This window comes from Crassostrea angulata, chromosome 4, assembly GCF_025612915.1.
Source record: "Crassostrea angulata isolate pt1a10 chromosome 4, ASM2561291v2, whole genome shotgun sequence".
Lineage (NCBI taxonomy): Eukaryota > Metazoa > Mollusca > Bivalvia > Ostreida > Ostreidae > Magallana > Magallana angulata.
Window position 1 is genome coordinate 42,146,659 of NC_069114.1, and position 13,902 is coordinate 42,160,560.

Below are 13,902 nucleotides of genomic sequence, written 5' to 3' on the forward strand. Positions count from 1 at the left end.
ATACACTATTATGGCATACCCTTTCATCCAATGAACAAGGAAATGGTGGTCTTGATCAGTTAAGGCAGCAATCTGTCTCAGCAGGTGGGCAAAAATAACATAGGTTGTAAAATTTTCAAATTGTGGATTCTGCAAAGAAAAAAATTACCCTAGGCTTGTAAAACAAGATATCTATGAGCCAATGCTCACTAGTGATACCCCCGCTCTGATGTGAATATGCAAAATAAGCAAAGTCGACATTTAACAAAAAGCTGGCATCCGATTGGTACAGAAATATATCCCACAATATGGCATGCCTAAACAAATAGTGTGTTAAAATTTCAAGCATCTGCAATTAATAGTTGCTGAGAAATCTTTGACGAAAATTTGTTTGAAAATTTTGGTAAAAAAATAAGCAAAGTCATCATTTAACAGGAAGTTGACGTCTGATTGGTACAAAAATATATCCCACGATATGGCATGCCTTAGCAAACACTGTGTAAAAATTTCAAGCATCTGCGATAAATAGTTACTGAGATAAATGCGACAGAAATTTTTGTAACGGACGGACGGACAGACGGACAGACAGACACACAAAAGTAAAACAGTATACCCCCTCTCCTTCGGAGCGGGGGTATAATAAAAAATTTAACTTCTCTGATAGCTTGAAATGGTAGAATGAATATATAGTGATATGGTAAACAGATCAATATACAGTTGTCCACAGACAAGAAGAAATTTTTTTAACTAATTGTCTGGAATACTATTTTCTGGTAATTGATATGCTTTCCACCCAAGGGCTATGCAAAATTCATTTTATGATTAATAATTCATTTGATATTCTTTTTTACAACAATGTAGAGAACACTGCATAATACACCTGTTTATATATTGATATTTTATTGATTACGCAATTTGTCCATACATTGATCTTATGATAAATGACGAATGTAATTCCACCAGGTTGCATATAATTACTAGTTTGTAGCCACAGCGTTGATCAAGTACTAGTATTTGTAATCAAAATAAATGTGATTCAGAACAATCCACCAGATGTTTTTTTTAAGGAAGAGAAAACCAAACAAAACAGTTATAGTAAACACCTGGTTCAATGTCCAGCCAAGGTAGGATATTACATAGGATACTAGTACCAATTAACCCCAATGTCTATATATACACATCCACCAGAGGGATGAATTATTGAACTGCCAATTCTACGTGATCCTTAATTCTATTGATTTCTGAGAGGTTCACAAGCACAGCCGAATTGAGTGATGTGTCAAAAAGAGAAGGACTTTGGCATCAAAAGGAGAAAGACAACTTTACACAGCTTATCTTTAGATGAACAAGACCATAAACAATGATTAACCTACATAAAAAATCATTTAATTTGTAACATTTGTGATATTAGAAGAAAACAAGGATTTAAGGTACCTCACTACACCTAGACTTATACTTTTTAAGACACTAGGTCACAAGATGGCGATTTAAGTGTTTTGTTAAACTGTTTATATCGTTCGATTGGGTTGTATATCGTCGTAGCTCAGTGGTTAAAGTATTGGGCTTCTGAACAGCAGATCATGAGTTTGAATCCGCCTGTAGCTTTTGTTCATGTTAACTGAATTAAATTTTCGAAAATGCAATTTTTCATCCAAAATTTTGCCTGTTAGACTTAAATACTTCTTATCCATTATGATATCTATCACAATCAAATAATTTTCTGCTGATTTGAGAAAATATTTCAAGGTGTAGAGAGCCACCTTAAGAATGCCGTGCATAAAATGAAGATGCATCTAACCCATACATCCAATTCTTTACAATTCATAAATGAGAAAAAAATGTAGGAATATCCAATATGTATGTTTAGATTATACTCTAAATGTACATGAAGCTAACAATCAAGGCTTTTCAAAACTATAAATACCTGTAGAAGAACCAAATATGCTCGCAGGTCATCTTTAGTGTGAGGCCTAAAAGAAAATTGACTCATATTATAAGACCTTTGTTCATCTTTAAATCTTTGATAAATTCTACTGGTAGAAAAATAATGGAAGGAACCATGTAATATAGAGGTTTAATTTTATAAACTTTTTTTTTAGTACTTAACTAAAAATTAAAGCAATTTCAGGCATAACTCTTATAAAAAATTAAAAAATTATCTCACTATTTTTCAGGTAAACTTGTCTAGCTACTGTATACAAAAAAATGTTTGTCCCAGTTTTATCTTCGCCCCTTTCACCCTTGTTGTCAGAGGGCGAATCTAAGACTAAGTTAGTTCCAATGTCTCAATTTATCTCTTTCCACACAACTGTGTCTGGGCGAATTAAAGATGGGGCGAAATTGTTTGCAAGTGTAGAAGGAAATTACACGAGGCGAAAATAACACTGTATACAGTATTACCATACCAAGAAATATCATGCAGGAACAACATCAAAACGATGATTGGCGTATGATCAACTATATTCCATTTGCATTAAACCCGTATTATAATTCAAACATGAATAAGTATATTGCTGTGTGTTTAAAAATTTCAGAAATGTTTCAAATATTGTCAAAACTAAATAAGATTGTTTATCTATATTCTTTAATATTTTAAAATGAAATATAAAAACACTTGTACCATTTTTTTTAACATCATCTTTTTATTTGTTAATGCAAATTACATTTGTATTACAGAGAAATGAACTTAATACTCTGAAAAAATTATCTTTATAGGAAGTAGAAGCATGCCAATGTATTATTCACAGATACATGTATTGAAAAATTAATGATTTATTAGGCGAACGTTTTTTTATTAGTTGGATTACGGATCCGCCGACCGAATTTTTTTGACTTTTAGAAAAAAAATAAAATGCACTTTTCCAAATTTTTTTTTACTGACCGACATAAATTAAAAGAAATACAAAAAATAAAATAAAATGGCTGGTGAAAAATATCAACAAGAGGCCAATTGGCCTTAACGGTCACCTGAGTAGCATATATCCAATACACAAACTTGTCATGGAGTCTCATATATGCATCTAATTAATTAGGTTTCATACTGGAGTAGAAAAATTATAAATTTGTAATGACAACCACATTTAATTCAAAAAGAACTGTGAAACCTATAATTTTGGTGAAAAACTAAAAGATCTGGTCTACAAAATAATGAATTTAGTTTTCCTCTCAGGTGTGTGGGAGTAAAGAAGATAATTTTTTAACGTTATATGCATTAACATCTATACATCCATTTTGGCCCTGCCCTAGAGTCAAAACCCATACCCCAGGGGACATGAAAATTAAAATTTCAGTAGAGGACTTCCTGGTAAACATAATTATTAGTCGTTTTTTTTATATAGATGTGTGAGAATAGAGAAGAAGATTTTTAAACATTATATGCATTTACACTTTATTGCCATATTGCCCCCCCCCCCCCCATGTCCTGAACCCCTGACCCAGGGGCCATGAATTTCACAATTTAGGTAAAGGAGATTGTGGATATCATAACCATGTATTCAGTTTTTTGCCCACATGTGTGGGAGTAGAGAAGAAGATTTTCTTAGATTTAATACATTTTTACTATTTGGCCATATTGGCCCCACCCTAGAGCATGAACACCTAACAAAGGGGTCATGAATTTCACAATTTTAGTAGAGAGCCTCATGGACATCATAATCATGCATTTAGTTTTTAACAAATATATATAGAAGTAGAGAAGAAGATTTTCTAAGATTTAATACATTTTTACTATTTGGCCATATCGGCCCCACCCTAGAGCCTGAACCCCTGACCGAGGGGTCGTGAATTTCACAATTAAGGTAGAGGGCTTCATGGACATCATAAACATGCATTTAGTTTTTAACAAATATATATGGGAGTAATGAAGATTTTCTAAGATTTAATATATTTTTACTATTTGGCCATATTGGCCCCACCCTAGAGCCTGAACCCCTGACCCAGGGGTCATGAATTTCACAATTTAGGTAGAGGGCTTCATGGACATCATAATCATGCATTTAGTATTTAACAAATATATATGAGAGTAGAGAAGAAGATTTTCTTAGATTTAATACATTTTTACTATTTGGCCATATTGGCCCCACCCTAGAGCATGAACACCTAACAAAGGGGTCATGAATTTCACAATTTTAGTAGAGAGCCTCATGGACATCATAATCATGCATTTAGTTTTTAACAAATATATATAGGAGTAGAGAAGAAGATTTTCTAAGATTTAATACATTTTTACTATTTGGCCATATCGGCACCACCCTAGAGCCTGAACCCCTGACCGAGGGGTCGTGAATTTCACAATTAAGGTAGAGGGCTTCATGGACATCATAAACATGCATTTAGTTTTTAACAAATATATATGGGAGTAATGAAGATTTTCTAAGATTTAATATATTTTTACTATTTGGCCATATTGGCCCCACCCTAGAGCCTGAACCCCTGACCCAGGGGTCATGAATTTCACAATTTAGGTAGAGGGCTTCATGGACATCATAATCATGCATTTAGTATTTAACAAATATATATGAGAGTAGAGAAGAAGATTTTCTAAGATTTAATACATTTTTACTATATGGCCATATTGGCCCCACCCTAGAGCATGAACACCTAACAAAGGGGTCATGAATTTCACAATTTAGGTTGAGGGCTTCATGGACATCATTATCATGCATTTAGTTTTTAACAAATATATATGATAGTAAAGAAGAAGAGTTTCTAAGATTTAATACATTTTTACTATTTGGCCATATTGGCCCCACCCTAGAGCCTGAACCCCTGACCCAGGGGTCATGAATTTCACAATTAAGGTAGAGGGCTTCATGGACATCATAACCATGCATTTGGTTTTTAACAAATATATATGGGAGTAGAGAAGAAGATTTTCTAAGATTTTAATACATTTTTACTATATGGCCATATTGGCCCTACCCTAGAGCCAGAACCCCTACATTTCACAATTTTGGTAGAGGGCCTCATGGACATCATAACCATGCATTCAGTTTTTTCCTCACATGTGTGGAAGTAGAGAAGAAGATTTTTGAAAATTTGGCTTTTTTTGCATATTTGGCCCCGCCCGTGGCACCCCAGGGGTGGTAGAGCCATAAATTTCACAATTTAGATTCTTCTTACCATAGAGATGCTTCACACCAAAAATGGTAACGATTGGCCTGGTAGTTTCCAAGAAGAAGTTAAAAATGTAAAATTGTTAACGCACGACGCACGGCGCACGACGCACAACGCACGACGACGGACGAAGACCAATTGCAATAGGTCACCTGAGTGACTCAGGTGACCTAATAAAAACCACATAAATTGGTTTCATTCACGAAAAAAAAAACCTTAACTTTTACACTTTCAGTTTTAAAATTGATCGGGTTTGGAATACGGACTTCTCTATCACACGTGTGCCATGTTGTCTAACGGTGGTTTGTGTTTTATCATTTAAATGGCATAATTTCACATATCTGTCATTTGCAAAATCGTTTAAGACCTTGAAACAGTGTTTTCCCACACATACTGGGGGCAAGCAGTGTCAGAAGTTCTTGAAAGTGTAAGAACCTACGTATATTATGTTTCAAAGTTTTGGAAATAAAGTCGTCAGACAGAAGTACGATATATGATGGAGACATTTTGCATCAGTTAAAGCAACAATATTTCATTGTAAGACCAATTTCAGGCCTCTCGATTCTCTTTAACAGGGGGCGATATTCGGCCTCATTCCCAACGTGAAAAGGCATATTTCCCCCCAATTTTGAGTGTTTTCCCCAATTTGAGATCGCCTAAAATTAATAAAGTAACTTAAAAGAAAACTATACTTATTCTAAATATATATTGTATATTCAGCAGTCATGAAGGCACTGTGAATATGTGCAACACTACCGCGTTGTAAACTGTTTCTTGTGATCGGTAACTTAGCCAGAATTTTCTCAGACAGAGAAGGTGTAATTTTAAAAACGATGTTCATTAATTTACTTTTATTTCTGATATTACAGTTAGTTGATAAGCTGTTAGTAGTTTATAATTCTGCAATAAATGTTAAAATTATCATAATTTTTTTTGTCTAAACAGATCTAGATCCTCTACAAAACGGTAGTAAGTGGGTCAATGGGTTGGACTAATACCCCAAATACACAGAAGTACAGAGACTGATTTAATAAATATTGTCAATAGGCTAACACAATCAGGAAACATTTATCTGTAAAAGGTATAAATACAAATATAGATTAAATTTTACATTAATAAAAATAAGATAACTTTTTTTTTAAATTCTAAAAAAAAAAACTTTTATTATTTTCTATGCCATTTGACATATAGCAAGCTAATAAACACAAAAAACCTTTTGGGAAATTTTACATCTTCAGTCAGTAACAAACTTGTATCACACACTGTAAATACACTTTTTTTCCTTCTCCTTATTATACACACATGTTCCCAGTTTTAAAAATAATTTAAAAAAAAAATAACTTTTAAAAAATCCTATCAATATACCCTGGTTTTTGTTCAGAGGACTGTACATTAAGCAAGGAAAAAAATTCCCAATTTCTATCAAAACGTTGCATTTTTCCCAATCCATTGGCCCCGGCCCCAGTACCAAAAATAGGTGTGAGAGGCCTGAATTTGTAAATCGTGTGTCAATAGAGGTGTGAGACCTGCGGTTCGGAATGCCCTGAAAGTGGCCCAAAGACACACTTAAGCATGTGTACATGGAATAGTAAATAAAAAATCAAACAAAACATAAGACTTATTTTATTTCTTTGAAGTTTGCCAGGTTTTTTTTTCTTCTTTTTTTTCGACCTACCGACCCAATTTTTTAAATAAAAAATCCGTAATCCAATTAAAAAAAAAATGTTCGCCTTACTTGAAAAATTATGATATTGTTTGTGATACAGACTCCAATAAAGAGTTGTGCCTATAAACTTTCAGTACTTCCAAGACTTTGATTTCCATGACCCATTCTTACCAGTGAATTCTGCTGTCATGATCCCTTGGAAAGCATAAATTAAATAAGAAAACAATAAACAAATGCGCACCTGTTGAGTGATAAAAGAATAATGATTCTATTCATGATTTTTCCTGCATATTTTGGGACATTTTTGAACACCAGTTTCCTTTGACCATTCAATTCAATTTTTAATTCAATTTCAATTTTTTCTTTGACCACCAAGCCAAGAATATGGTATAATGATATAACCTACTTTGTAAGTTACGCAATGAACATATTTAAGGATAAGAAATCATTCTTTAAATATTATGAGGTAATAATTACATTTGGGGCAGGATCAAATCCAATAAATTAGACGTCATTTTACACATACATCACACTCGTGATGTACATGACTAAAACGAACATGTGTAATTGAGTTAATTATTGAACTACCATATAAGACACTGGGAATTAGAGTTATTTTTGTTTAGGTCAATTACAGTAAACTTATCATTTAATCAAATCCTACAATCTAATTCCCGTTTCTTTCCATAGGTTTAAAAAAAAAAAACATTGACAGGTACAACTGTACATATAAAAACATTTCATTTGACTTTGAAAAGTTGCAATTTTAATAATGTTTTTATTGTCAAATGTGACATTGTTATTTGTTGAATATTGTAAAAATAAATTATAAACATGCATTTTTAGGGTCTGCAGGTCAAGTTCAAGGTACAATATAATCCTACCTTTTGTCCTTCAGCAAGCTGTTGATGACCGACTTCAAAACTACCTTCTGTATTTCTTGTGGCTACCATGGAAATAAGGAAAATAAGTCATCATATATTATTAACTTAAAAAAAGAATTTATCTTGTGAGAAAGCAGAGTATATGGATACACATGTAAATACTACATGCTATAAAGGTAAATTTACCAGTTTCAGAAGGATTTCATAGACCATGTGAACTAGCTCAAACTTCAGGCCAGGTTCTTCTACAGTCTTGTATTCTTTGCAAGGGTCTCTCTGTTAAATAAAACTCACATTATCATTGAAATTCTCTCTCTCTCTCTCTCTCTCTCTCTCTCTCTGGAGTCTCTCTTTCTCTCTCTCTCTGAGTCTCTCTTTCTCTCTCTCTCTCTCTCTTCTCTCTCTCTCTCTCTCTCTCTCTCTCTCTCTCTCCTCCTCTCTCCTCCTCTCTCTCCTCTCTCTCTCTCTCTCTCTCTCTCATCCTCTCTCTCTCTCTTCCTCTCTCTCTCTCTCTCTCTCTCTCTCTCTCTCTCTCTCTCATTATATATTCTTCACAGCATTGCATAGAGCATTTAGTCCAATGATGATCTATGCTTTTGATGAATTGATCTATACAACTATCTTATCTTTAAAAAAAAAAAAAGTATTTTCTGTCCTAATAAATAATGAAATGAAATATTTTGAGAATCTATATTTAAAAAAAGACTGCGCATCCATCATCAATATCTATGACAAGCTAATTCAGTAGACCTTCATAGAACTGTGTTCATATTGATCTCTTTGAATTTTATTATCTTACTTAGCTATGATTGCTATAATCTATTATAGAATAATTACACAATGCATTCATATGACATGCAGTTTAGATTACCAAAATTAAGTTGGTATATAGAGTCTCTGGTTATCTGTAATCTAATGAACCTTTTTACCTGAAAACCTACAAAACAATCGGCAATCAATATACATATTTACATTGTATAACAGGAAACAAGCGACAGAAACATAAAGAAAATGGGCCACTGAAATGTTGATTTATAGATTACAGATCAATTCTACATTATGCAGTTGTTTTTTAGACAGCCCCAAAAAGAGAATGGAACGTCTAAAGCAGAGGATTGATATTTTAAAGCCATCCACCAAACTATTATCAAATATATATATTTTCTCTAGAGGCAAAATACTTTGGTATCAGTGTTGGGATAATCATCAAAGGCTTTATTCAAACCATAGGCACAATCTATTGTTTATGTTCTTTAATTCTGCATTGGAAATCAATTGGCTTTTCCCTAATGGAGCAAAAATAACAAGTTTCATTTTATCAAGGAAGTCTGAGTCAAAACAATGGGGTTCCATTATAAATGTATAAATATGTACCAGGTAGTCAAACTAATGAAGAGATCGAGTCAAATAAAACAGTAATCAAATACAGTACTGTTTCAGATTATTCAAACAGCAGACATGTTTTTTAAGGCTGAAGTGCATGTACATAGAAATTAAATTCTATTGTAAGTACAATTTTCAGAGAAGTTGGGCTGAATAATTTAGAAGTACAATGTAGTTTATATTATGTCACTGGTGGCTAAAGTTCTCAGTCAATCATAAAGGAAATAATTCCTTGAAAAATCGAAATTAGAATTTCTTATATACGTGTACAATGTAGTAATAATCACTACGATTGAAACACAAATCAATGAGTTATTAAATAGTAAAACTGTAAATTCTTTTAACAAATTAGATTTTAGGATAACAGCTCTTGAAATCCAAAAAGCCATTACTTCTTTGAAATCTGGCAAAAGCCCTGGCCTAGATAATATCTCAAATGAAATGATAAAAGCATCTCAAATTTTTGTTAATCCCTGTACTCTCAAACTGTTTAATATTGTATTAACATCAGGAATTTATCCAGAGAAATGGCTAGAGGGTTATACTACACCCATCTTCAAATCAGATAATCCTAAGTTACCAAAAAACTATAGAGGAATAACTATAAACAATAGCATAGGAAAACTTTTTAATATCATTTTAAATCAAAGACTTCATACATACTTAATAGATAACAAAATAATACATGAAACTCAAATAGGCTTTTCAAAGAAATCCTGAACATCAGACCACTTATTTGTAATAAAATGCTTAGTTGATAAATATATTAATACCAGTAATAAGAAACTATATGCATGTTTTGTAGATTTTTGTAAAGCCTTTGACACAGTTATACATGAAGGCATTAAACTTAAACTTTTACAGTTAAATATGAATGGTCCTTTCCTAAATATATTGTGTAATATGTACAGACAAAGCAATAATTATGAAAAAGTAGGTAACAAATTAACTCCCCCATATAGACCAGAAATTAGAGTTCGACAGGGAGATGTCATAAGCCCAAACATTTTTAAGATATTTTCAAATGATTTCTCAAAATTGCTTGATGAAGAAAGTATAAGATCTGTCAACCTATCTGGAAAGAACATTAATTCACTGCTATATGCTGATGACCTAGTATTATTATCAGATGACCAAAAGGATTGCAAAACAAACTAGATATACTTGATAAATACTGCAAAGACTGGTGCTTAGAAATTAATACAAGCAAGACTAAAGTTGTCATTTTCAACAAAAGTGGTCACCTTATTAATGAGAAGATTCACACTTAGAATGTACGTGTTAACAAATATAAATATTTAGGTATAATCACGTCCTCCTGTGGCTCATTTAAAAGAAGCAAAATCTGATCTATATAATAAAGATCTCAAGGCCTCTTTCAAACTATTTAAAGACCTAAACTCTACCCAGCCCCCTATCAAGACATTTCTACATATCTTTGATCATATGATAAAACCTATTGCATTATATGGTTGTGAAATTTGGTGAACCCTTACATCACACATACAAGAAAAAGACAAACATTTATATGATACCTTTAAATCTTGGGAAATGGAAAACTTAATATCAAATTTTGTAAATATCTCTTAGGAGCTGGGTAAAAAAGCACAAATATTGCAATTATCTCTGAATTGGGATGATATCCTCTGTATTTTTCATTGATTCAAAGCATCTTATTATACTGGCATAGATTAGAATTATGTGAAGAATTTTCCCTGCTTCACAATGCATATAAAGAAACTATAAATCTTAGTCTATCCAATGTTAACTCTTGGTACAAAAGTGTAGTCTATTTTAGTAAGAAAATTAACATTTAATCACTCTCTATATGTAAAAAGTACAAAACCACATGTTTTAAACAACAAGTTAAGAAAAATTATAGAAAACACTTTGCGTCAAAAGGTGGCATTAAGGGGTAAAGAGTTAAATTACTGGACATTAAAACGTGAAGATGGCTTAAACTTTAGAAAACTTGATACTTATTTTTTGTATAAAGAAAATTTTACAATGGAATCATATGTTTATCCAATCTCATAAAATCAGAAAAACACTTTGTAGATTCAGAATGAGTGCACATGACTTACGAGTTGAAAGAAGTAGATATGAATTGCAAAAAAATAATACTGGTAAAAGAATTCCTTTAGAAAGAAACAAAAGGACATGTTTATTATGCAACCAAAATTGTGCAGAAGATGAATGTCACTTTCTTACTGAATGTCCTTTATATAAAGAAGAAAGAAATTCATTTTTCCATTATGTCTCAATACTCAACAAAAACTTTATACTTTTAACAAAAAAAGACAAATTTATCTGGTTAATGTTCAATGAAGACAAAACAATACTTACAAAGTCAAGCAAAGGACTATGTGCGGTATGGTCAAATATCTGCCCCCGATTTTAACCAATTTTTAAATAGTATCGTATAAAAATAAAATCTTCACAAATTATTGTATAGAGGATGCCTATAACTATAATAATGATTTTAGTCATCATTGCTCTTTCGCTGTGTATCTATGACGTCACCTAAATGGCCCAATTCCCGCAAATTTGCAAACAAATGAAAATATTCTCATTTTTGCTCTATATTTTGCATTCGGAAGTATAGAGCGCAGGTCTGCTCAAGTGCGATTTTAACATATGTTTTTCTTCAGATAGTTATACCCATTATACTTAAATATGGTACTTGAGCAAGCCTGCGCTCGATGTTTCCCAGTCGAAAAACCATCGGAAAACACCCATATTTTGCTACAAAACATCAATTTTTCAAAATAATGCAATATTCATGACGTCATTTCTACATTATGACGTCACTGTGGTGAAAACCTTTTACACCTTTATTTCCAATATGATTTTAACTATCTTTCACCTTATTTTAAAGCTCTTTCTAAAACTTTGATTTTGGGGGGCAAAAATTGCATAAAACCGCACTTAGTCCTTTCTGATCAATGCTTTCCAAAAAAGACAGAATACTTTGTGATCTAAATAACCGTTGAAATACTTATACAAATCATGATACTATCTTTATATTTGTGTAAACTACTTTTATGACTACATATTATATGCACATTGTTAATATGCTTTGATCGACATACTGATGTACACTTGCCCGGCTGTTACAAGTTCATGTATGTGTATGTAGAATCTTTCTTTTAGGCATTTCTTTCTAAGATCTGTAATCTTGTATGCCCTCTGGGCCCAAAATTGGAAATAAACTATTATTATTATTAGTATTTATGCACACCTAAAATTATGACCAACCATTAACTATGAGCTTTCTTGAAATACCATTGAGCTGAGCTAGAGAGGAGTTACTCATGACAAAAAAACCAGGACTGACAGACTTATGAAACGACTGAAAAGTCATATACTGTAGAAGCAGAAATATTCGTTTAGGATTTAATTTTGTTATTTTCATTGGCAGTTTATATCAACAAAATTAAATCCATGATGAAATTTTAACCCAAGTATCAATAGTTACAGAGTTGATACAAAAAAGGAATTATGATATGACAAAATTAAATGCCAACGAAATTATTCAATTTAAAAACAACAAAATTTTAACCCAACAAAAATATGTGCTTCTACAGTATATATAAGTATACACAGATCAGTTACCTGTAAATCCTAATTATTGCTACCAGAAATTGGTGAACTGATGAATGACTATCTTTAAACTTGTTAAAATATAAAAGTATTTATCAGATGAATGTGTTTTAATATTAACATCTTTTGTTAATGCAAAAAAAAAAGTTATAACAAAGAGACCTAGTAAATGTCAATTACCCTTGCAATTTCTATTATCAAATCTCTAAATGCCCCAAGGGCTCTTAATAGGATAAAAAAAATATGTAACTTCATATAAATTTAAAATTTTTTCCTCCAAAGAAGATAATTACAAAGTAATTGAGTCAATCATGTCAACCAGTGCTGAAATGGACCTTTATGTACGAAACATGTTTAGAAATCTATACTTTATTAAAGAAGAATCTACTACTCATTTTATGTGGCTTATAATCAATTCCACTATTTACATGCACTTGATTCTCCTTCAGGTGTTATTGGGTCATTCTTCTAGGATCAATCCCATAATTAAGTTTGTGAGTTTATTGGAATGTTACACTGAACAACTGACACAGAGGTGCATGATATTGTAACAGCCTCTCAGGCACACGATGGATGTGGATACTGAATATAATATGCTAAATTAGCTGATCTGTCTTTAAATAAGAAAATTACTTTTCAACATGGAATATATAATATTTATAAAAATACACTTTGTGATATCTTATATCAGTTTACTCTAAATATCTGTTTCTATATACCTAGCTAGCATGCCCCTTCTGTCAGTCTGTCTGTCAGCATTAAACCTCTCTCTCTCTCTCAACAGAATTTTAATCACAGTGATTACAGACAGGTAGAAGGTACACCATTTTGTAATGAGCTGTTCACTTATGTGCTCATTGATTTCTCACAGAAAGAACACATGATTGTATCAATCATTTTTAAAGAAGGAACACATACAATATAGCGATTATTTTGGTTGATTGATTAAAGATCCAATCAGTTCAGGTGGTAGAGGTCTAGAGGATATTATTTTGGTGGAACACAAACAATAACAATTGATTTAGACTTTCTGTGTTTATCACAGCCAGTCCATGTCACAGTATTATTACTCATTTGAGGCTGCGTGCTAACAACTCTTTCCTGTTATTCTTAGTTCCTAATTGGATATGATATATTATTGCTATTTTTAAAGTCAATACAATGATTTTGCCATATACCTAAGAAGGCTCCAACAGGGAGCTAAGTTATTATATATTTACATTCAATCGACATTGTAGATTTCCCCTTATCTTTGCATTGGAGATTTCCTTT

At 32.1% G+C, this 13,902-nt stretch overlaps 1 protein-coding gene across 2 annotated transcripts in view; it reads right to left on the reverse strand.

The window, feature by feature from the left end:
• The window catches only part of LOC128179413 (probable E3 ubiquitin-protein ligase HECTD2), a 34,127-nt gene that overhangs the window by 9,924 nt on the left and 10,301 nt on the right, over positions 1-13,902 (reverse strand). The window contains exons 4-8 of one of the 2 annotated variants that reach the window (XM_052846821.1): positions 7,831-7,920; positions 7,645-7,706; positions 6,932-6,955; positions 1,904-1,949; positions 20-129 (exon numbers count right to left, since the gene is read on the reverse strand). In XM_052846821.1, the coding sequence (XP_052702781.1) occupies positions 20-129; positions 1,904-1,949; positions 6,932-6,955; positions 7,645-7,706; positions 7,831-7,920 (332 nt within the window). The remainder of the gene's footprint in view (positions 1-19; positions 130-1,903; positions 1,950-6,931; positions 6,956-7,644; positions 7,707-7,830; positions 7,921-13,902) is intronic. The other variant, XM_052846823.1, reaches the window with a different exon arrangement.